Consider the following 25,000-nt stretch of genomic DNA (forward strand, 5'->3'; position numbering starts at 1 on the left):
CTAACACACACAGACACACAGACACAGACACACACACACACACACACACAAACACACACACACTCTCACACACACACACACACACAAACACACGCACAAACACACACACACACACTCACACACGAGTGTGTGAGTATTTGTGTGTGTGTGTGTGCAGGGTTATGCGTGGCTGAAGGAGCGTCTGTGCAGTGATGAGGGGAAGAAGCAGCTCAGTAAAATCAAAGAGCTCCACCTGCTGGCCGACAGACTGAAGTGTACTGCTGCTCAGCTGGCTATAGGTACGCCACCTGTCTGTCTGCCTTTCTGTCTGTCTGTCTGCCTGTCTAAAGGATCAGTCTGTGTTATTCTACATTTACCAGCAACCTGTCTGTCTGACGTCCTGTCTCACTTCCTGTCTGTGGCTCTCAGCTCTCAGCCCATTGGTCCCTACTGAAGGCGTCAATCTTTAAAAAGACCTCACAAATATATAGTTTCATAGTCATTTCCTCCAACAGCTGCTCGCTGTAGTTCTTATCAAACTAAGAGGAGGAAATGGTGCATTTGTTGGGGACTATTTTCAGCGGCGTATGAATCCACGCTTGGTTTGGTCTGGAAACTCTGTGTCAGGCCATCGTGGGTTAATCAATGAGCAGAACTGATTTATAGACTTTCAGATGACATGAATAAATAAAAAGAGTACTTTATTTACTCGACTCACTGATTCATCCTAAACATTCTCACATCGACTTTCTGAGCAGGAATCTTTTGTTTCTGTAACTAAAACTTTATATTTTCTGAATTCAGAGCATCCAGTTTTCCTGTCTCACTGATGTCTGTCTCTCTGCCTGTCTGTCTCTCAGCGTGGTGTCTTCGTAGTGAAGGTGTCAGCTCGGTTCTCCTCGGAGTCTCCAACACAGAACAGCTGCTGGAGAACCTCGGTTCTATCAGGGTAAAAGAAGCTAAAATCTATTAAAACACAGAAAGGTTTGAAACCGTCTTCATTTTTCTGTATGGAAGATTTAAAATGGCGTCATTACAGATCTAAGTGAAATACAGATCACATGGTTATTTGTATTTACTTTTTATTGACTTATGAACATCCAATCAGATCTCTGGATTTATTCATCCACAGTGTGAGTGTCCAGTTTGAAGCCTGTGATTGGTCGACTGTTCAGAACTTTCTCTTCCTGTCTTTCAGGTTCTGTCTCAGCTGACTCCGCCCCTCATCACAGAGATGGACGCGTTGCTCGGCAACAAGCCGCGAAACGGCAAAAAGGAGACGAGGAGCTGAGGAGGAGGAGGAGGAGGAAGAAAAACTAAAAACTTTAATCAAATAATCAGAAAGCTGAGAGAACAAGATGACTGACAGGAAGGACCAACTCCGAGGAGACAAGGACACAAGGAAGAAGAGAAGGACACAAGGAAGGAGACAAGGACACAAGGACGGAGAGAACAACAGTAAATGAAAGAAGAACGTGTGGAACAATGAACAGTATTTATTCTTTTATTCTTCAGGGACGCAGACAACCAGATCTTTGTCCCCGTCGTCTTGGAGATGGAGACAACAGAGAGACTTTAGTTCCTGCATATGATCAGAAATATATCAGAAATATTTATTCTTATATTAATCCAAAGACGTCGGCGCAGAGCCTCCTGTCGGCAGGGTTTACCCTCAGCCTCGCTCTGAAGCTGTCGTCATGGCAACAGTTCAAACCTCAGTCAGATGGATTGTAAACGTTTTACAGGACATTTATCTATGAATTCATGTTCAGATACGGATGGAGAGAATTCACCACAATCTGTTCGTGTTTAGTCTCATAATTACAGTTTAATACTTACAATACAGTAATCTATAATCAATGAAATCAAAATAAGAACTAGTCCAGGTTTAGTTTTAGATATTATGAGCAGAAGAGATAAAATGATCTAAAGGTTTCTGTGAAGGTTATTTATTCTCATTACCGCCAAGAAGAAAAAATAGATGACATGTTATAAATGAGAATACTCACGGTTATGCAAATGATACTGTCACAGTCAGCAAAACATTAAGTCAAGATTCTCAATGCTCAACACTACTGAGTCAAAATAATGACATACCAAGTTTTTTTTTTGAGGTGATAAATTGAAATGATTAAATAGTCATTCATAAGATTATTATGCTTAAATTACTTTTATCATTACAATTTAGATTTTTTGGGCAGAAATGGGCTTCCATTCAATTCTGCACTCAAGCCACTTTTATTTCAAAATAAGAGCCTGCTGTTAGTCAAGGTTATAACATCATGTGACTCTAGTTCATCTGTGGTATGAAGAAAATGGCCGAGGCTGATGTTAGCTGTAAACCGTGTGACATCACCATGGAAACAGAAGTCACCGTGGTAACAGCTGCTCTCTGTCTGTACGAGGCTCTGAGCTCTCCTGTATCCTGCAGTATATTTATCAGTATATTTACTATAGAATATAAAGCTATATTTTATGAATGTAGTTCCTGTAGTCTTTAGATAGAGAAGAAGATTTTTAACTCAGTGGTGCTCAACCTGAGGGGTCGCGACCTTTCAGGGGTCATCACCTCGTCACACAAATCACGATTCATTAATTTGTTATTTATTTTAAATATTGGACTTTTAAGATTATTTCTTTAATTTTCAAATTAATCTTAAATATATAAAAATATTTTACCAAATTAAACTTGAAAATGAATCATATATTATAGTTCAATGTTCAATGATTTATACACTTTGAACTTTTACAAATTAGATGTCAAATTTGTTAAATGAATAAAAAATAAGTTAATATTATAACTGTTTAGGGACTCAACATCTGGCCTGAGGATATTTACATCAAAGTGTTCAGTATTAAATAAAGATTACATTATGGACATTATGGAATAAACATTCAAAAGAATACACATATAAAAAATGAAATGAAAAAAATTATTCAATAAAACATATTATTATTATTATTATTATTATTATTTCATCCTGCTTATTTTCACAATAAAAGAGTTTATTGCATTCCATTTGTACCTTTCCAGAGTCTGTCTCCATAAATATTCACTTTAAAATTAAAATTATGCAAATGAATGAATAACACAAGGAGTGTTTAGTTTTAGTTTCATCTGTAAGTTTAACCTTTAAAAACACACGTCCTGTCCATCAGGTTGAGTTCACTGCTCACCCAATGAAACCATGTGACTGTTACCATGGCGACAGGCTGACCAGGTGTTTTCTGGTTCATCACATGGCTTCATTGAGTTCCCTCCTTCACTGTTTAACCCTTTCTGCTCCTCCTAATGTAAACGACACTACTGGAGAATGCTAATAAAGTTATTCAAATCAACATCTGGATATCAGCGTCTGTCGGTGTCTAAACACAAAAACCCACAGAGCTGCAGAGCACACACTGCAATCAAAGTACAGGCTGAAGCAGGTCTCTATCAGAGGTTGAGATTGTGTCTTTCCCTGTAATATTTATGGAGAACACATCAGCATAAGAAGCCACATTCCTCTTCTTTCAATGTGCTTAGGCATCCAAACATAAAAGCTTTACTATTATTTATATTAGAATGGAATTGAATGACTTTCAGGAAGGTGAGAGGTTTAGCATTGCAGATTGCAGTGGCTCTGTTGTTTTGGGGGTTGCTAATGCTAATACTTACAACCTGCTAACACTTACGTATAATAATCTATAAATGGAGAATTATTTGAGAGAAATGGAGCACCGTGTTCTTGAATGCATCGACAGGTCTGCAGCTGTTCTGATTTTCATGTTGCTAAGCATAAAGCTGCTGTTGAAGTTCAGGAACTACGTCATTATCATTTACACCTGGTGTCAACATGTGATCCACATCTGGAAGGACAAACACTGAAGATGCATTGTGATCGGATCTCTGCAGGTGTAGATGACACCTGTAAGGGGTGACGGCATACTTAAGATGGTCACCTGACTCCGCCTCTTCCTGCTCGCTGAAGCTACCTGGCAGAAGCAACAGGTAGCAACAGTAGCTAGCAAGTCCCCCCTCACAAAAAGTGATTTAGAAATAAACAATGTCCGTTTGTGGCATTGCTTCTCTCCACCCGAGACGCACCGTGTCTATCGAGTCCACCAGCCCCGCCTACCTCATTAGCATACAAAGCTCCTCCACGTCACATGTTAATAGCAGGTGTAAACGGGTCCAATGAGAGCTGAGAAACACAGGACTGATCAGCCGAGTCAAAGTGTTTCAGTAGAAACATTCAGATGCTTTCACTGTGATGATTTATTATTTATTTAGGGACAAGTACACCTATGACCCTGGCCCCGCCCCCTGACTCAGCCCCCCTCCAGCTTGTGTTCAGACTGGTCTGCCACCTGGTGGTCTTCTGTCCATACTGCATCTCCACTGTCTTCATGGTGTCTTTACATCGACACAGGCCCACAGGTAACCCCCCCACACAGGTGGTTCAGTTCACCTGAAGGAGGGTTATTGTGGCTTTATGCATCCTGAGGGGGGAGACTGCAAACACGACTCAGGACTGAAATTAGCACCTTTCACTTTCAACTGAACTTTAGTGTGAATGTTCTCCTAAAAACACACTAGAACCGAGCATCAGTTATCTATCACAAGTATCAGGACTCCAGGAAGTGATGGTTTTAAGGAGCTTCATTCAGCACATTAACTGGTTTTCCTTCGTAGATTGTAGTTGGGAAATAAACGTGCATTCTGTATAACTAATACTTTAATAACTTTAATTAATGACACAAACAAACTGTGGACAGATGTGGTGGTTTGAGGCTCAGATAATATCAGTGTCACGAGTAACATTTGGAGGAACAGTAAACATGTTGCAATCAAACCCACATCATCACGTAATATTATTGAACATGTTATTATCTCACTTCCTGAAACATCAACTGTTCTACCTGCAGGAAGTGACCTGCCCGTCTCCATATATAATTAATTAAGATCAGTAACATCTCACTGTGATTGCACTTGATTGATTGTCTCATGACATGTGACAAATAAAACCCGAACATGCGGTTTGAGCCGTGGCCTCTGAGTAGATGTGAGGAATATAAACTATAATCTGCTGGAAACACCAGCAGCACTGGTGATGGTCAGATGGTCTGAACATCAAGCGACAGGCTGTTAAAAGTAGAACCTTATTGGACATTTATTAGTATTTCTTGAGATCATTTCTTCTTTTCTGACTTACTCTGGTTCACACATTAATTTCATTTCTCCTCATCTACTCAACATCTGTTCTTCCATCTTCCGCCATCCGGTGGCAGATGTTTGTTTTCATCTTTGACGTCCTCACATGGACGAGTGAGGAGACAAACTGTGGGGCTTTGTTTTGTCTTCCACCACTGAACTACTAAAAGTAACTTAGTTATTCACTTTGGTTTTTACTGAACTGCAGCTTAATAAAGAACATGTTGATCAGCTTTAGAGCTGCTGGGAGGTGGACAGAGCCAGGCTAGCTGTGTCCCTCTGCTTCCAGTCTTTATGCTAAGCTAAGCTGGCCAGCTGCAGTGAACATCTGATTTCACTACATGTTGAACTGTTGCTTTGACACGAGGAAAGAATCAAATGAGGAAACAAAATCAGCAACCAGCGTTCAATAAGCAGGAATCATTTATTCAGATGTCCTCAGACTCCTCAGGGACCAGCACTGTCTCTGTGGTCTACCCTCCTGAGGAGGTTCCTCACCAGACTAACCTTCAGGCCCCTCATCATGTCACTGTGACGCTCATGAAAGTATCCAGAAGCAAAACAATCCAGATGACATCAGAAAGGTGTATTTTAATTTGAGTCCCTTCAGACTGATCCTGAGACCCCTTCGGGGCCTCCAGCCGTGGGTTGACTGTTTGCCCTCCTGCTGCAGTCACTAATGAACCTGTTAATGGATCCTCATTCAGCTGTAAGACTACATTCATGTGTGTGTGTGTGTTGACTTCATAGAGACAACATGGAGGTCAAAGGTCACCAGGGTCCAGGGCTGCCAAGGTGCTGGAAAACAGCTGTCAATCAAACAGCCTCCTCTGTTTGACAGCATGATGTCACCGGTTACCGTAGAAACACCATGGTGAGAAGACCTGGAAGACAGACAGACAGAAAGACAGATGAGTCCTCATACTACAAACAGACAGACGGTGTTTGTTTCCTCCATTCCTTCTCTACCTCCTTGTTTCCTACTTTACCTCCTTCTGACCTTCTCTACCCTTCCTTTGCTCTTTTAGCTCCTTTTCCTTTCCTTCCAGGCCTCCTTGTTTTTCACCGTGTCCTCCTTTCATTGTCTACATCCTTGCCCCCCCCACTCATTGTTCCTTTCTGTACTCCTCGTTTCCAGTGTTACCAAGTGTGTGTGTGCGTGTTACAGGTGTGTGTGTGTGTGTGTTGTTACCCAATGTGTAGGCGCAGACCAGCTTCTGATTGGTGGAGACATGCAGGCAGCGTGGAACCACAGAGCTGCTCTCAGTGTGGAGGGGGAGCACCAACACTGCTACACACAGCACCGCCACCACCACACACACCACCCACTGTGACACACCGCGCACAGCTGCACACGCACACACACACACACACAGATACAGTTTTATAGTCAAGTAAAGTTCATAACCACTTAATCAACTACAAGTCCCAGAGTGCATTGCTGTCCTGACTTGTTTCCTTTCCTACCCCCACCCCCCCACCCCATCTGTGATGTCTCACCTGTGCAGGTAGGCAGCTGCAGATGTGTGTGTGTGGGCACCAGCAGAGGAGACAGAGGAGTCTGAGGAGACAGCGTCCTCTGCTGGCCTTCTGTCCTCCTCTCCTCCCCTCCTCCTTGTTTCCTCCTCCTCTCCTCTTCTTCCTCTTCCTCGCCCCCTCCTCCTCCCCCTCCTCCTCCCCCCTCCTCTCCTCCTCTCAGCTCGGCCCAGATCTCCCGTCCTCCCACCTGGCCTCCTCCTCTCACCTCCAGACGGAACCGGTCCCTGCGTCCCCAGTGACGAGGGGACACGTCCAGGTGACGCACCACCCTGACAGGAAGAGGAAGTGATGTCACAGTTTGGCGCTGTGTTAAAGGGGAACTCCAGTGATCAAAGTGTTTCCATAAAACTGCATAAACAACTTTATACAAAGTTCTGTCAGAATCAGATCGGAATCAGAAATACTTCCTTGATCCTCGGGGGGAAATTGTACAGTACCGGTGCTCCCATTCAAGATTAGATATTAGCAGAAATTTAGAGCTAAAAGTATGTACAAAATATTAAAAAAAGATTTTTTTTAAAGAAAATAAAAATATACACATTTACAGTATTTAAAGTAAAAAAATATATATGTATGTATGGCACTGTTGTGTATGACTATATATGTATTGCACTGAAACATTTAAAGAATAAATAGTCAGGTAGTATATGAACAGGTGAAGTAGATCCAGATTTCCAGTCTCTTCCTGAGTGTCTGACCCTCAGAGGGAGGAGTTGAACAGTCTGATGGCCACAGGCAGGAATGATTTCCTGTGTCGCTCTGTTGTACATTTAGGAGGAATGAGTCTCCCACTGAAGCTGCTCTTGTGTCCGACCAGTACGTCATGGAGAGGATGTGAAACATTGTCCAAGATGCCCCGCAGCTTAGACAGCATCCTCCTCTCTGACACCACCGTCAGAGAGTCCAGCTCCACCCCCACAACGTCACCGGCCTTGCGGATCAGTTTGTTGAGTCTGTTGGAGTCCGCCACCCTCAGCCTGCTGCCCCAGCATGCAACAGCATAGAGGATAGCACTGGCCACCACAGACTCATAGAACATCCTCAGCATAGTCCGGCAGATGTTGAAGGACCTCAGCCGCCTCAGAAAATAGAGACGGCTCTGGCCCTTCCTGTAGAGGGCATTAGTGTTCTTTACCCAGTCCAGTTTATTGTCTATGTGGACTCCCAGGTACTTGTAATCCTCTACAATGTCCACACTGGCCCCCTGGATGGAAACAGGGGTCATCTGCGCCTTGGTCCTCCTCAGATCAACAGTCAGTTCCTTTGTCTTTGTCACGTTGAGCTGCAGGTGGTTCTGCTCACACCATGTGACAAAGTTGTCCACAGCAGCCCTGTACTCCTCCTCATCACCCTTACTGATACATCCAACTATTGCTGAGTCATCAGAAACCTTCTGAAGATGGCAGGTCTCTGTGCAGTAGCTGAAGTCCGTGATGTAGATGGTGAAGAGGAAGGGAGAGAGGACAGTCCCCTGCGGGGCCCAGGTGTTGCTGACCACCCTCTCTGACATACTGTGGTCTGCCAGTCAGGTAGTGGACAATCCAGGACACGAGGGGGTCCAAGTGTGGCTTGACCATGGGCCGGAGCTGCTCCAGGACGAGTCTCTCCAGGGTCTTCATGATGTGGGAGGTCAGTGCCACGGGTCTGTAGTCCTTGGAGCCACTGGGACGCGACATCTTCCACAGCACGGGGACCCTCTGAAGACTCAGGCTCATGTTGAAGACATGGTGAAGTACTCCACATAGCTGGGGGGCACAGGCTTTAAGCACCCTGGGGCTGACACCATCAGGGCCTGCAGTCTTGCTGGAGTGGAGTCTCATCAGCTGTCTCCTAACATGGTCGGCAGTGAAGCACATTGTTGAGGTGACCGGTGGGGGAGGGGTGGTGTCGTCAGGTTGAAGAGTGCCGTCAGCCTGGGGAACGAGGTGTGAGGAAAGCTCTCACAGGGGGGTGGGGGGCTGTGAGGAGCAGGAGGGGGAGGGGGGAGTGGAATAGGTGAAGGTTGGAGACAGAGAGCAGAAGAGTCATGGGGGGTTGAGCAGGGCCCACAGAGTCAAATCTGTTGAAAAACAGATTCAGTTCGTTGGCCCGGTCCACACTGCCTTCAGCTCCTCTGTTGTTGGTTGGCCTGTAACCCGTGATGGTCCTCATTCCACTCCAGACCTCTCTGATGTTGTTCTTCCTCCTGTACTTCTCCTTGGCCTCCCTGATCTTCACCTTCAGTTCCCCCTGGATCGTTCTCACCTCGTCTCTGTTGGCAGCTCTGAAGGCCCTCTTCTTTTTGTTCAGTATGGCCTTGATGTCTTCTGTCACCCATGGCTTGCTGTTTGAATAACAATGGACAGTCCCTGCTGGGACAGTGGAGTCCACACAGAAGTTGATGTTATCTGTGATGCACTCTGTGAGCCCATCAATGTCCTCTCCATGTGGCTCACAGAGCGCCTGCCAGTCAGTCACCTCAAAACATCCCTGAAGTGTCTCATAAGCCTCCTCCGACCATCTCCTCACTGTCCTCGTGGTTGCAGGCTGGCTCTTGACTAGAGGCACATAACAGGGGTTGAGGTGCACTAGGTTGTGGTCTGACCTACCCAGAGGGGGGTATGCATCCATCACGTTAGCATACAGCAAGTCCAGGGTCGTCTCCTCTCTAGTAGGACAGCTCACACACTGAGTGAAGGTGGGAAGTGTCTTAGCCATGGTGACGTGGTTGAAGTCACCCAAAATAGCAATGAATGCATTCAGGTGTTGAGTCTGTAAACGGGCTATGGCGGCGTGAATGACGTCACACGCCGACTTCGGGTTGGCGGGGGGGTGTAAACAGTCACAACAATGGCATGTGGGAGACACGGCTTATATCTCCTTTTCTCCATAAGCCTCTGCTGTCTCGACCCAACTCTCTTCCCTCGTCGCTTCGTTCCCCCTCTGCATCCTCTGCGTGTTTTTCTCCAGATTTCAGCGGGGATCTCCGATGATCTGGTCTCCAAGCCGGCCGGCTTCAGAGCGATCAGCTGATCTCTGGAGTAAACAAAGCGGCCCAGAAGTTGCTGCGCGACTGTCCGATGTTTCAATGAAAGTAACGCCAGAGTGAAAAAAAGTACCAGAACTCTCTCCACCAGCATGTTTGGAGAGGGCACAACTTCAAAAGTCAGTACTTAAAAAGGTTCTGAGTTGAATAAAGAAATAAATGAGAAAAAGTACGAAAAAGAAGAAAACAAACAGGAGCGACTGTAACAGGCTGCATGCACGGTCGGCGCATGCACACTATGGATGTTGTTTGAAGTTGTAGTAATAGTAGTCGTAGTAATAGTAACAGTAGAAATACAGTATTTATCGTGTACTTACAGGTCAACGCAGGATTTAGCTCTGACGCTCCCCTCTGCTTCCACCACTCTGTAGAGAGAGGGAGCTGTACACAACACTGGAGAGAGAGACAGGCTGTTATCTCAGGCAGAGCTAGCAGGGGGCAGACAGACAAGTAAAGAGACAGACAGTCAGATAAACAGGTGAACACACAGACAGACAGACAAGTACTGACTCTTGAAGCTGAGGCTGAAGCTGTAGGGGTTGTAAAGAGTTAAAACTCTCCTGTGGGAGCTTCTCTGTTCAGAGTAAAACAGCAGCTCAGAGGGAAACAGGAAGACAGGCAGAGGGGACACACCACCCGTCTGACCACTCGTGTCCCCCCTCCCTGCCTGTCTCACCACGGCCTGCCCCCTGCCTCCTCTCTTCCCCTCCTGCTTCGCCATCCCGCCCTGCCCCTGTCCATCATGGCTGTCCTTCCTTCTCATTGGTCCGCGCTGTGTGGTAGCCCACACGCAGCCATGATCCGAGCGCTGTCATTGGACGCCTTAGCGGTGTGATGTCATAGCATCGCCACCTGCTGCAGAAAGAAGCAAAAATATATATATATATATTTATATATAAATATAATATAATATTTTTATTTTTAGATTTATACATTTACATTTTGACAAACTAAATGATAAACTGGTCGTTAAAACGTCCCTCATGAAGACAATAAATCCTTTACAGAGAGGAGAATAAAATGATTGTTTTAAGGTGTCTGTTTTTCTGTCCTCTCCAACATTATTCCACTTTAAGAAGGAGTATTGTAGATTAAGTTGTTGTGTCCTTACACAGCCTGTATTTGTTTTAACGTCTTGCTTTATATTCATCAGTATTTGTATGCAGTACAATACGATACGATCAATGTGATTGATTGTTATGAAAACCTACTAAAAACCCAAGAACATAGTGTGCTAACTAAGTTGTCCGTTATTTAGCTCGGTGAGGTTAGCTAACGCTAGCTACTCCGTCACACCGACCCGTCAAATAACCGGTGAAATAACGGAAACGTGACGGAGCACAGAACATCAGCAGCTACTGTAAATGTTCAAAGACTTGAAAACGGTCACTAAATAATGTCCGACTGGAGTTTATTCAGGTAGAATTGACAGTTTCGTGTCTCTACTCACCGTCGGCTGATTCTACTTCCTCAGCAAGCATTTGACAGGTCCCGCCCTCTATGAAGCTATTAACCAATGAGTGTAAAGGAAGAGAAAAATGCGGTATTTTATTGGATGTCAGTCACGTCAGTCACTTCCTGTGTTTACGTTGGACTATTATGATCATGTTTATTGTACAAATTGTTAATAAAACTTAATAAGATAATTAAACACATGTCTGTTAAATATACATTATGATAATGATAATAATCCACAATAATCCATGTGACAAGTATTTTATAGGTTACATTTAACGGATTTACAATACTAAACAATAAGTAATTTGATTTAAAACACATATATTTGACGGCTTTTTATTATCTTAATTAGTCCACATAACATCAGAGATAAGAGAACTTCAATAAACTGAGAAACAAAGTAAAATTAAACATATTCTTTTAGTTTTTTTACTTTTAAATAGTACATTACTTTTGACTAAGTAACTGTTTTACTTCTTACTAGCTACTCATTTATTCAATTCAATTTCAAATTTTGATGCATTTAATTATTATATTGGTGATTACAACATTTATCATGATAATTTATTTATGTTATTTCTATACATAATTTAAATGTTGTCTTTATTTTACTACCTTTTTTTCTACATTATAATTTATTTGATTATTTTTTTTATTTTTATAAATGTATTTGGGTTGTGCTGAAGATGCTGTTGCTTTCAAGTTCTGTCGGAAATACAACAGCAACTCAGTTTACAATAAAGAAATAGATCTTAGTGGGAAAACTCTCCGTTCAGTCACTGAAGAGATATTAGATGTTTTGTGTATATTGTTTATATTTGTGTACTTATGTACATTGTGTAATACTGTTGAATAAACAACTTTAAAAGGGCATAATTTTGTTTTGTTATGTATGTGTGCGAATATGGAATTTTGCTAATATCACAAATAATTAGGTTGACAATTTAGATCAAATCGTTATAATATTGGAAAGTAATAATCAACCTTCAAAAAGTACATTTATAAAGTATTTAAATTAATATAAACACAAACATAAACATAAAAACATTGGATATGGAAGATGTTCCTAAATAAATAGAACAAAAACTAGACCATCTGTCTGTCTGACTGAACAACTAAATGTATGATTCACGTCTAGTTTTTAATCATTAAATTATTTTATATTTATACAAAAGCTGAAATTAGATTTCTTGAAACTGTAATTACTCAATGCGTGACAAGTGATATTTACAAGATGGCGAACAGATTAACGAGCTGTTGATGGGACCTTTAAGGCATCAAAACAATCGTCACTCTTCGTGCTCTACGTCCTCGCCTCCTGATTGGTCCGCTGGGCTTCGTGTCTCCGGACTTGCCCGCTCCAGAGAGTCACCTTGCCCCTGCTGCTGCGGCTGCTGTACCGGTTAAAGAGCAGGTAGACCGTCTGGCTCAGAGGCACACAGGCAGGCAGGCAGCGGGAATCTGACCGGGGACTCTGCGGGCACTGACCGACCGGGGGAAACATGGCGGAAACAAAGCCCAAGACCTCTCCGAAGGCCATCAAGTTTCTCTTCGGAGGCTTGGCCGGGTAGGTGCTGCTGCTAGCTCACATGCTAATGTGCTAATGTCAGCGGTCAGGGGCTGCTAACAGAAGAGCTAACTAGCTGCAGGATTTTTCTGGTTAAACCAGTTATTGTCCGTATTGTGACACTAACTACAGGCTGTTACGGTCCTGTGAGACTGCGCTGTTAGTTACCTTTTAGATGCTAATGCTGTCAGTGATTGGTAACTAGCGCAGGGCCGGTGTAATGTCAAAGTCTGTTCCCCCATCGATTTGTGTCTCCCCTGCCACTAACCTGATTGCAGCCGGTTATCGCTGACGCCGAACTACAACCCAACGTTAACTTGAATTAACCATAATTAGCCCTGATGTCAGCGCTACGGAGAACACTAATCGAAGGGGAAACAGACTTTCATCACACTCCGGTGTTATCAAGAATATTGCACCCCTCAGCACCTGTTAAGCTAGCTATGTTCGATCTGATATTGGTTGCGTTCTCGTGTACTAGCACATTTTAACATCGATAATCCAGCTTCTCCTGGAAAAGACTCGAAGGGAAACAGGATGACACATCTGACAAAATATCCTACCAGGAATTTATTTTGGTGACAGCAGTTGTCAGTGTTAGCAAGTAGCCGGAAGGCTAATGCTAGCCGTCAGAGGCAGCTAACGTTAGCCGGGTTAATGTTTGTAACTTAACTGCTACAGACGAACTTACTACAACATTTGTTTATCGGTTTGTAAACTTAAATATGTGAATTGTCACTTTATTCTTCCTCAGTGTGCAGACTAGTCAAACATGTTAGCAGCTCAGCTAACTCTCACTAGCTGTCAATGACAAAAAGGAAGCAGCTAGTTTCATTCATTTTTCTCCTGTCCTCAGCTTCGCTAAACTAAGCCCAGACTGGAAGTTAATAGCGGCCATACAGAGTGAGTTACTTAGCGGCGGTCACCCTAAGTATAGCCGCCTCAGCAGGTCTTCTGGTCGGGTATAAAGGCTCCAGACAGCACAGGGAGCATGTTAGCATGCTAACTGTAAGCAGAGAGTTGTGACAGCAGAGCTACAGCTAGCTCTGTGATTATGTAATGACTTGTAACGAGTTTTAGAGCCTTGAGCTAACACAGTGGAGGCCCTCACATTCTTCTTAAAACTCAACCGACCACGCAAACAGAATTCAAGGTGCTGCAAATCCTGCTGCAACAGAAAGGATGTTCTCACAGAAACAATCCCCCACACATGAACTGGTATTTATAAAAACAGACTTCAGACCAGCGCACACAGAGTTATGACATGGTAAGGTGGAAAGACAGAATCTACATAACAAAGCATTGTTGAGATGCAACTATTAGTCAATTCATTAAGTAGTCGATCAACAGAAAATGAATCTGCAAATAATTTGATAATCGATTAATTGTTTCAGTCACTCTTCAAGCTGAAATGTCAAACATACAGTTGATGACGTCACCTTGAGATCTAGAAAAGTGTTACACTGATGTTTTATAGACTAGATGATTAATCGATAACGAAAATATTCATACTAAATCATTAGTTGCAGATGTAGTTGTCAGCTAGTTTCATTGATAGTTGAAAATGATCGAGTTTTATAAAACAGATCCCTGTGTACAAAGATGCATTATTTGTGTCTTTGTGTGTACACAGTTTTATGTACGAGGTGTCTGGTTTTACCCTGTGTGGTAGCTGGATTCACGAGATGGGAGAATCCATCAGGCTGCGACTGTTGTTTGGAAAACCTCCGAAAGAGGTTAGCGTAGCTGCTACTGTAGCATCCATTTCAGAACTGGTATGTTTTGAAAGTGCCCGCCATTTTCCAAACAGTTTCCAAGGACTTCTCAGGTGGTTTAGTGTAACAAACCATCTGGCGCGTCAGGTTAGTCTGGAGCCCCTCATACTCCTTGTTCTTCTCTGTATGTACAAACATATGTGACTTTAAGCTCCTGTGGAGTTCTAGTAAACAAACTAAAGTTATCTTTACTTTCAGTGTTTCTCACTAAATCTCATTGTGTGCATCCTTCAGGTCTCACAGGTTTCCTTCCTCATAAAACATTTGCAATGAGAACCTTTAAACAGGTGTTTTTATGTGCTGAAAGTAAGAAGTGAAATCCTGAAATGTTCTGCAGCTCTGTTGATATTTGAGGAACAGATGTTTCTAGTGTCACTGTGGGAAACGCTGAAGCTCTGCTGTCACTTTTTATAGGACGTGTGTGACCTGTATGGACCAGAACTTGTTGTTGGGCTCCAACTAAACCAGGAACCAACCAGGACTTAAAATAACTGAGATGTCTGGACGATAAACCATTCAGTGATTTATGAATCAGAAGGTCGATTTATTTTTATACCTCCATGTCTGTGGAGTGTTGCATTGTGGGTGAGAAATCCAGTGGTTTTTACTCTGCATGCTGCTTTTTTGCCTCATTTAGTCACTTTTTACAGTCAGCAGACTGTACAGAGACAAACTGACCTGAGTTCTGTCGGTCACAGCACAGCTGCACGTGTGTCCTTTAAATGTCACGACCCTACAACTTTAAAACATCTCAGGGGCGTGCTCGACACTTGTGAGCGTGCACGAGTGGTTAACCTCTCCAGGAGAGTGAGCGACAGCTGCTGGTGTCAGACTGACTTCACACACATGAGCTGCTCAGTTCTGTATGTAAACTCAAGGTGTAATCCTACAGGTCCTTGAAAAGCCTGGAAATGTTTGGAATGAGAGAGAATAAACCCACACTACCAACATCTGAAGGAGAAGAAACCAGAGAAATAAATGAAAGTCTGACTGATGCTGTTTGATAAAGAAACATCAATCGAAAGTCAAATAAATAAATAACCTTTGACAGGAACACAGATACTGATCAATCTGTAATCAGCTTATTTCTGCAAATATAAAATGAATATTCTGATGTTTTCAATCTGATCAAAGAATACTGATAGTCTTACTCTAAGCTTAATTTAGTCGATTAGTTGATCAACAGAAAAATAATCTGCAAATATTTTGATAATAAATGAATTGTTAAAGTTTGGTTTAAAAAGGTCAATCCAATATTTTCCTCAGTAAACTGTGATGACAACATGTTTGTTATATCACTAAGTGGATTATGATTATTGACATGTGACCATTTAATCCTCTGTTCACACACTGATCCTGGTTTCACATCAAATGTGTAAGTAAGCATCACAACAACATAGACCAGCTGCACTAAAGTACTTCTAGCTACACCAGAATCATAAATAATAATAATAATAATAATAATAATAAGAAGAAGAAGTTTATCACTGATCTATCCATCTCTCATAAAGTAGTGATCAGAGCAGGATGACTGTTCACCTGGTGAACAGGTAGCGTTAGTGAACCACGGTTGTTCAGAAAGCAGCTTTCAGGCTGAACCCTGACCTACCTGTCGGGGCCTCACAGGCTGATAAAGCGTCATTTATTACAGTACGAGCTGTTCCTCTCAGCGCTGCGTCAGTGACTCTCAAAGTTGGTGCTGTCTGGCAGCGATTTTGAACCGTCCTTGAAAGTATAGAAGCAGATAAAATGGACTTGTTACTTAATTTTTATTATTAGTTGTTTTTCCTGCTTCTCTCGAGAATCATGACAAAAACTGAATGTGATGTGTGCTGACTTGTCTGTCTCTCTGTCCACCTGTCTGTCTCTCCTGGAGGACTTTGTTCAATTAGCTGAAGAACTGTTTGCCTTATTCTCAGACTTCTTGTTTAGCCGTCTGTCTAGAAGAATAACTCTTTTCCTGTCTCTCTGTGCCTGTATGTCTCTCCAGGATGGGTGCGACAGTCTTTGTGCAGCCGCTGGACCTGGTGAAGAACAGGATGCAGCTGAGCGGTCAGGGCACGAAGGCCCGAGAGTACAAAACCAGCTTCCACGCTCTGTTCTCCATCCTGAAGAACGAGGGAGTCGGAGGCATCTACACCGGGTATCTGACTCTTCATCTGACTCTTCATCCGACTCTTCATCCAACACCTCATCTGACGCTTCATTTGACGCTTCATCCAACACCTCATCTGACTCTTCATCCGACTCTTCATCCAACACCTCATCTGACGCTTCATCTGACGCTTTGTCTGACGCTTCATCTGACTCTATCTGACGCTACATCTGACGCTTCAACACCTCATCTGACGCTTCATTTGACGCTCCAACACCTCATCTGACGCTTCATCCAACACCTCATCTGACGCTTCATCCAACACCTCATCTGACGCTTCATCTGACGCTTTGTCTGACGCTTTGTCTGACGCTTCATCCGACTCTATCTGACGCTTCATCTGACGCTTCAACACCTCATCTGACGCTTCATCTGACGCTTCAACACCTCATCTGACGCTTCATTTGACGCTTCAACACCTCATCTGACTCTTCATCCAACACCTCATCTGAAGCTTCATCCAACACCTCATCTGAAGCTTCATCCAACACCTCATCTGACGCTTCATCTGACGCTTCAACACCTCATCTGACTCTTCATCTGACTCTTCATCTGACTCTTCATCCAACACCTCATCTGACGCTTCATCTGACGCTTCATCTGACGCTTCAACACCTCATCTGACTCTTCATCTGACTCTTCATCTGACTCTTCATCCAACACCTCATATGACGCTTCATCTGACGCTTCGTCTGACACTTCATCTGACGCTTCAACACCTCATCTGACTCTTCATCCCACACCTCATCTGATGTTTCATCTGACGCTTCATCCAACACCTCATCTGACTCTTCATCCGACGCCTTATCTGACTCTTCATCTGACTCTTCATCTGACGCTTCATTTGACGCTTCATCTGACGCTTCAACACTTCATCTGACTCTTCATCTGACGCTTCGTCTGACGCTTCAACACCTCATCTGACTCTTCATCCGACTCCTCATCTGACGCTTCATCTGACTCTTCATCTGACGCTTCATCTGACTCTTCATCTGACGCTTCGTCTGACTCTTCATCCGACGCTTCATCCAACACCTCATCTGACACCTCATCTGACGCTTCATCCAACACCTCATCTGACGCTTCATCTGACTCTTCATCTGACGCTTCATCTGACTCTTCATCTGACGCTTCATCTGACTCTTCATCTGACGCTTCATCTGACTCTTCATCTGACTCTTCGTCTGACGCTTCATCTGACGCTTCAACACCTCATCTGACTCTTCATCTGACTCTTCATCCGACTCTATCTGACGCTTCATCCAACACCTCATCTGACTCTTCATCCGACGCCTTATCTGACTCTTCATCCGACTCTATCTGACACTTCATCCAACACCTCATCTGACTCTTCATCCGACGCCATATCTGACTCTTCATCCGATGCCTTATCTGACTCTTCATCCGACGCCTTATCTGACTCTTCATCTGACGCTTCATCCAACACCTCATCTGACGCTTCGTCTGACGCTTCGTCTGACGCTTCATCTGACGCTTCAACACCTCATCTGACTCTTCATCTGACTCTTCATCTGACACCTCATTCGACTCTTCATCCGACTCTATCTGACGCTTCATCTGACGCTTCATCCAACACCTCATCTGACTCTTCATCCGACGCCTTATCTGACTCTTCATCTGACTCTTCGTCTGACGCTTCGTCTGACGCTTCGTCTGACGCTTCAACACCTCATCTGACTCTTCATCTGACGCTTAGTCTGACTCTTCGTTTGACGCTTCATCCGACGCTTCATCTGACGCTTCATCCAACGCTTCATCTGACACTTTATTTACACCTGACGCTTCGCTTGCTTTTGTTTCCTGGAAACCACCTGTTGAATTGTGTACTTCATTACGACGCCGCAGGTTGTTCATGGTTCACAGTGTTGATTCAGATCTTGATTCCTGTTTCCGTCTCAGTCTGTCCGCAGGTTTGTTGCGTCAGGCGACGTACACGACGACTCGTCTGGGAATCTACACCATCCTGTTCGAGAAGATGACCGGAGACGACGGGCGGCCGCCAAACTTCCTCCTCAAGGTACTCAGTTTTTACTTACTGTCAGGACTTGGACATCATCTGGCACTTCAACTGTTTTCACTATTTTCACATGAACTGACCCTTCAACTTCTTTCACTAGAAACAGCCGAGCTATAAATTGAACTCACGTACACGCGCACACACGCGCGCACACACACACACGCACACGCACACGCACACACACACGCATACACACACGCATACACACACGCACACACACACGCACACACACACGCACACACACACACACACACACACGCACACACACACACACACACACACACACACACACACACACACACACAGTGACAGCCAGAGTGCTGCTGCTGGTTACACTAACTCAGTGTGCTCCCCCTGCAGGCTCTGATCGGTATGACAGCTGGAGCTACAGGAGCGTTTGTTGGGACGCCAGCAGAGGTCGCTCTGATCAGGATGACAGCTGACGGACGGTGAGACACACCCACAGACAGACAGGAGTGTAATGAACACTGCAGCCTCCTGGGGGCGCTAACAGGACCACGCTGTTGATCGTCTGGAGCTTATTGACTAAATTACAGATTTTAGACTCATATTTTGGGTTTGTTTGGTGGTTTCATGTGTTATTTAATCTATACATTTTATGTATATATTTTATTATATGGATGATCTGATCGAATCTGTTCTTGATCACATGACAGCAATAAACAGGTCACATGATGATGGTATGTCAGCTCTGTTGCCTTCACAGTAATGAAGCACCAGAATGACACTTTGAGTTTAAACGTGATTTATAAAGACTTAATAAACTGTCTCCCTGTCTGTCTCCCTGTCTGTCTCTCCAGTCTTCCTGCAGACCAGAGGAGAGGCTACGCCAACGTTTTTAACGCTCTGGCTCGAATCACCAGAGAAGAAGGAGTCACCACGCTGTGGAGGGTGAGCAGGAGAATGAATCAATAACAATCTTTAAAATCAATAAATCATTTGTTTTTTGTTTAAGCAGAAAGTGACGTGTTGCAGCCCCCCCCAACGCACACACGCACACACACACACACACACACACACACACTGCTGACAGACCTGTCTGTGTTTGGTTGTGTTGTAGGGGTGTGTTCCCACCATGGCTCGAGCGGTGGTGGTGAACGCAGCTCAGCTGGCCTCCTACTCTCAGTCCAAACAGGCGCTGCTGGACTCAGGTACACCTGACACACCTGACACAACTGACACAACACCTGTTAAACACACACACATGCTACACTCAAACTGTCTGTGTGTTTTCAGGGTATTTTGGGGACGATATTCTGTGTCACTTCTGTGCCAGTATGATCAGTGGGCTGGTTACCACGGCAGCATCGATGCCCGTCGACATCGTAAAGACCAGGTGAGACTCCTGTGGAGATGAACTGAACTGTTCCTGGCGAGTTTCTGAAGGAAGTTGAGATGAAACTTGAAAGTGTTTCTCTCTTGTTTGTGTCTCAGGATTCAGAACATGAGGATGATCGACGGGAAGCCCGAGTATAAAAACGGTTTGGTGAGTCAAATACAGATCCTCCATCTTTATTTAAATTCATGTCACAGTGTCAGACAGAGCGAAAGGAGGGGAAGTGACCTTTGACCTTTGAGTTCTTGATCTCTGATGACGTGTGTTGGAAGTTACATGTTAGTGCCTGAACGCCACAAACTTCTCATAACGTGACACCTTTTCTCTAAAGAAACTTTTTCTAGAAACAACCCTTTCCCTCTGTCCATCAGCTGTCTTCTTCTGTAGAATGAATGTTTGTCTGTTTCCCGTCTCCGTCCATCAGGAGGTGTTGATGCGAGTTGTGTCCAACGAGGGTTTCTTCTCGCTGTGGAAAGGTTTCACTCCGTACTACGCTCGCCTCGGTCCTCACACCGTCCTCACCTTCATCTTCTTGGAACAGATGAACCGCCTGTACAAGACCTACGTCCTCGACCGCTAACACACACACACACAGGAACACACACACACACACACACACACAGGAACACACACACACACACACACACACACACAGGAACACAAAGGAACACACACACACACACACAGGAACACACACACACACACACACAGCCAGAGTTTTGAATGAAGCTCAGTGAGCGTCAGTGTTAAAGCAGGACTGTACCAAGTGACACACACACACACACACACACACACACACACACACTGTGTTTTAAATTCTTTTTGTAAAGAAAAGAATGTAAAATAAATGTAGTTCAAACATCAGTCAGTGATGTTGTCAATAATTAATGATAAGTCTTATTTGTACAATTATGACACCCTGACAACACACTGCATCATGGGATTGCTCGGTAACCATGGTTACAGCCAGTGAAATACTGATGGAGGAGAAAGACGGATGAATAAACAGTTTGAGCCTCAGTTTGTTTGTGTTATGACTTTTCTACAAACCATTTTATTCTTTAATTCTTAAAATATTAAAACTATTTCCAAATAATTATAATTTCTCAAATTTTTCTTTGTTCTAGAACAACATTTTCTCCATAAAATGTCACCTGTATTTTCACCTTTTTTCTTGTTTTACAACTTATTCTTAAAATATTACTGTATTTCCAAAATACACATTTTTTGTTTCTCATTAAATGTTTTTCTTGAAATATTACAAATGTATTTCCAAAATGCACAATCTGCACTCTTCTTCTGGGGAAATCAGTTTCTCCAACCAGAATGTCTTCTTTGAGCTTTCTTGTCCATTTGATATGTTTACGTACTGTGCTTAACAAATGTATCAGACCCCCACCCAGTGTGAGGTGTTTGCCACCGCTGCCCTAAATGAACAGTATTGCTGATTACCAAAATATTTGATGTCTCTGTAATGGTTAATCCACCAGTATGTGCAAGCCAAGCTCTTTAATCAAAATGATCTCTTAAATGCTAAAATATAATTATTGTTATCCATGAATTCTCAAATTTACTGTTTTACAAAAAAGCAGAAACAAATAGTAAAGCACATTATTTTTTGATTGAGATGCCAAATTACAGTTATTTACTTGCATTCCTGAACAAACATTTGTTGTGTGGTTGTAAGAATGCAAGCTGTTATCAAAGGAGGTCATACAGAATATTCAGATTTTTGGTTAATATATGTGAATAAGGACTATTTAGTTGTTCCAGTTTGTTATTTGCCTAATAAATAACAGTTTTTAGTTTGAAACAAGTTTTTGACAGATTTCTAAAATGTGTTTTCTCATTTTTACGACAGGTGGTCTGATAAATTTGTTAAGCACTGTGTATATATGTCAGAATCAGAAACTATTTATTGCCAAGTAACATACATTACAAGGGATTTGCCGTGGTCTGATGGTGCTACATTGTTTTTAACATAATCTGACAGACAACAAGCATGTAAAAATATAAAGGTAAAAGAATAAGATAAATAAACAGTGCAGTGAGGGCTTTGGCCGTGTTCGTCAGGTTGACTGCAGAGGGCAAGAAACTGATTTTGTGGCGGGAGGTTTTGGTCCTGATGGACCGCAGCCTCCTGCCAGAGGGGAGGGGGTCAAACAGACAGTGTCCGGGGTGGGAGGGGTCGGCAGCAATCTTCCCTGCTCTTCTCAGGGTCCTGGAGGAGTACAGGTCCTGTGTGTGTGTGTGTGTGTGAAAAAGTATTTGCCCCCTTCCTGATTTCTTATTTTTTGCATATTTGTCACACTTAAATGTTTCAGATCATCAAACAAATGTTAATATTAGACAAAGATAACCCAAGTAAATACAAAATGCAGTCTTTAAAATGATTTCATTTTATTAAGGGCAAAAAGCAGATCATTGTCCTGCTGCATAACCCAAGTGCGCTTGAGCTCGAGGTCTCGAACTGATGGCCAGATATTCTCCTTCAGGATTTTCTGGTAGAGAGCAGAATTCATGGTTCCATCAGTTACGGCAAGTCGTCCAGGTCCTGAAGCAGCAAAGCAGCCCCAGACCATCACACTACCACCATGTTTGACTGTTGGTATGATGTTCTTTTTATGAAATGCTGTGTTAGTTTTACGCCAGATGTAACGGGACACACACCTTCCAAAAAGTTAAACTTTTGTCTCGTCAGTCCACAGAATATTTCCCCAAAAGTCTTGGGGATCATCAAGATGTTTTTTGGCAAATGTGAGACGAGCCTTTGTGTTCTTTTTGGTCAGCAGTGGTTTTCGCCTTGGAACTCTCCCATGGATGCCATTTCTGCCCAGTCTCTTTCTTATTGATTAATCATGGACACTGACCTTAACTGAGGCCAGTGAGGCCTGCAGTTCTTTAGATGTTGTTCTTGGTTCTTTTGTGACCTCCTGGATGAGTCGTCGATGCGCTCTTGGAGTAATTTTGGTAGGCCGGCCGGCCACCCCTGGGAAGGTTCACCACTGTTCCAAGTTTTCTCCATTTGTGGATAATGGCTCTCACCATGAATCGCTGGAGTCCCAAAGCCTTAGAAATTGCTTTGTAACACTTTCCAGACTGATAGATGTCAATGACTTTGTTTCTCATCTGTTCTTGAATTTCTTTAGACCTCGGCATGGTGTTTTGCTTTTTGAGATCTTTCAGCCTGCTTCATTTTGTCAGACAGGTTCTATTTAAGTGATTTCTTGATTCAACAGGTCTGGCAGTAATCAGGCCTGGGTGTGGCTAGTGAAATTGAACTCAGCTTTCCAAAAAATGTGTTAATCACAGTTAATTCATGATTTAACAAGGGGGGGCAATTACTTTTTCACATAGGGCCAGGTAGGTTTGGATAGCTTTTTTCCCCTTAATAAATGAAATCATCATTTAAAAACTGCATTTTGTATTTACTCGGGTTATCTTTGTCTAATATTAACATTTGTTTGATGATCTGAAACATTTAAGCGTGACAAATATGCAAAAATATAAGAAATCAGTTTCCAAGGTGACACAAAATATTCAGTTTATTTTGAAGTAAAACAGAAAAACAGCAACATATCATCAGAATGAATTAATTCTTCAATGTTTCAGTAATAAAACAAGTTTCCATGAAGGTAGTTCAAGTTTAATGAGCTCATGCTGTTTTATTGATAATGTTTTATTAATTAAACCTTCAGACTACAGATTCAGTTATTAATATTTATGTTTTAGTCGATGAACAAACGTTCGTATCTGCAGACAAACAGCAGCTGATTGGTTTGATCCACATGTTGTAGCTTCATGTGTCCAGCAGGGGGCAGGACAGTATGTGGACACCCTGTGTGAGGCCCTTTAGGTCCAATGAAGAAAAACCATGACATCATGGTAAACAGTGATGGTTTAGATAATAATGTTCTTATTTATTGTGTAATTTACAGATGAATTATGATTTAATTCAAGTTGTATCAATGGGATGTTAAGGGCATAATTAATAGATACAATTATAGACTAATATGTTAAAGTTTAATGACATCCCTGAATTTTACTTAATTTTTATAATTCAGGTGAAAATTCAGGAACAGCTTTGTTGATGTTTTTTACATTTTAAGATGTTTTTACCCAGAAAAGAAGCCTTCATGTGTTACAGACCTGTAATGGATGAAGTGGCTGCTGCAGGGTTGGTGTATCAGTCGAATGCTGGCAGCATCAATAAAGTCACGTTCAAATCTGATGATTCAGAGCCTTTCAGGGCTTTAGTTCACTTATACAATGACACTTTAAAGTGATAATTAAGGGAATTATTGCCATCACATTACACCTACGGAGGACATGTTATGGTGTCCAGATACGTAGTGATGTCATAGTGATGTCATCAGACTGCAGATGTCTAGATACAGTCTGTGTTACAATCTGGAGGTGTGAGGTTTGAAAGATGCTGTTTACCAGCAGGGAGGTTTTTAATCTCATGTCTGTTGAGAGGCCAGCAACTTCATTGAGGTGCAAATAATAAACTGCTGGCGTTTCTCTTTAATACAAATACTATCATCCTGTTTATGAGGCTGAAAGGGCCTCAAATCAGGAGCACAGATGTTTCTTATTTTCTACTTTTGGTTAACAATAAAAGGAACTATCTTTTGTTGAGGATTTGTTTCGTGTCACTCTGAAAGACTGAATACAACCATAGGAAGTGTGTGCAGAGCCGGCAGGGTGGAGGAGGTTAGGTGTGTGTGTTTGTGTGTCATGAGTATAATCCTCTGTACAGGAAGTAGAGGTTTGTGACAGGAAGTGGGTGTGGTCTGTTTAGAAGACACACAGCGTCTCTGTGGTTTAATGTCTCAGGTTCCCATAAAAACACATAAATTGTCTTCTATTAAAACGTGTGTGAATGTCATTATATGTGTGTGTGTGTGTGT

General features: G+C 42.9%; 3 protein-coding genes across 5 annotated transcripts in view; 2 read left to right on the forward strand and 1 right to left on the reverse strand.

Annotated features, from left to right (window-relative positions):
- Nucleotides 1-1,270, forward strand: part of LOC139305682 (voltage-gated potassium channel subunit beta-3-like) — a 16,342-nt gene extending 15,072 nt beyond the window's left edge. Inside the window, exons 12-14 of the mRNA XM_070929605.1 lie at nt 158-278; nt 840-928; nt 1,178-1,270. Coding sequence (XP_070785706.1) covers nt 158-278; nt 840-928; nt 1,178-1,270 — 303 coding nt within the window. The remainder of the gene's footprint in view (nt 1-157; nt 279-839; nt 929-1,177) is intronic.
- Nucleotides 1,271-5,578: 4,308 nt separating this feature from the next.
- LOC139305805 (motile sperm domain-containing protein 1-like) lies at nt 5,579-11,226 on the reverse strand. 2 transcript variants are annotated; one of them, XM_070929752.1, is made up of 6 exons: nt 11,188-11,226; nt 10,248-10,592; nt 10,055-10,130; nt 6,674-6,981; nt 6,366-6,521; nt 5,579-6,057 (listed from the first exon to the last, which is right to left on the reverse strand). In XM_070929752.1, the coding sequence occupies exons 2-6, from the start codon at nt 10,498-10,500 to the stop codon at nt 6,029-6,031; spliced, it is 822 nt and encodes a 273-aa protein (XP_070785853.1). In that variant the 5' UTR covers nt 10,501-10,592; nt 11,188-11,226; the 3' UTR covers nt 5,579-6,028. The 2 variants fall into 2 exon arrangements, with proteins under 2 accessions (XP_070785853.1, XP_070785854.1); XM_070929753.1 differs by having other exon boundaries at nt 10,248-10,589; nt 11,188-11,216.
- A 1,336-nt stretch (nt 11,227-12,562) lies between these two features.
- slc25a11 (solute carrier family 25 member 11) lies at nt 12,563-21,107 on the forward strand. Of its 2 annotated transcripts, XM_070929668.1 has the most exons (9): nt 12,563-12,762; nt 16,528-16,680; nt 18,613-18,730; nt 19,091-19,179; nt 19,552-19,642; nt 19,812-19,902; nt 19,988-20,087; nt 20,186-20,237; nt 20,512-21,107. In XM_070929668.1, the coding sequence occupies exons 1-9, from the start codon at nt 12,698-12,700 to the stop codon at nt 20,665-20,667; spliced, it is 915 nt and encodes a 304-aa protein (XP_070785769.1). In that variant the 5' UTR covers nt 12,563-12,697; the 3' UTR covers nt 20,668-21,107. The 2 variants fall into 2 exon arrangements, with proteins under 2 accessions (XP_070785769.1, XP_070785770.1); XM_070929669.1 differs by lacking the exon at nt 16,528-16,680.
- Nucleotides 21,108-25,000: the final 3,893 nt, after the last annotated feature.

The sequence above is a fragment of the Enoplosus armatus genome, chromosome 23 (genome assembly GCF_043641665.1).
Source record: "Enoplosus armatus isolate fEnoArm2 chromosome 23, fEnoArm2.hap1, whole genome shotgun sequence".
Lineage (NCBI taxonomy): Eukaryota > Metazoa > Chordata > Actinopteri > Centrarchiformes > Enoplosidae > Enoplosus > Enoplosus armatus.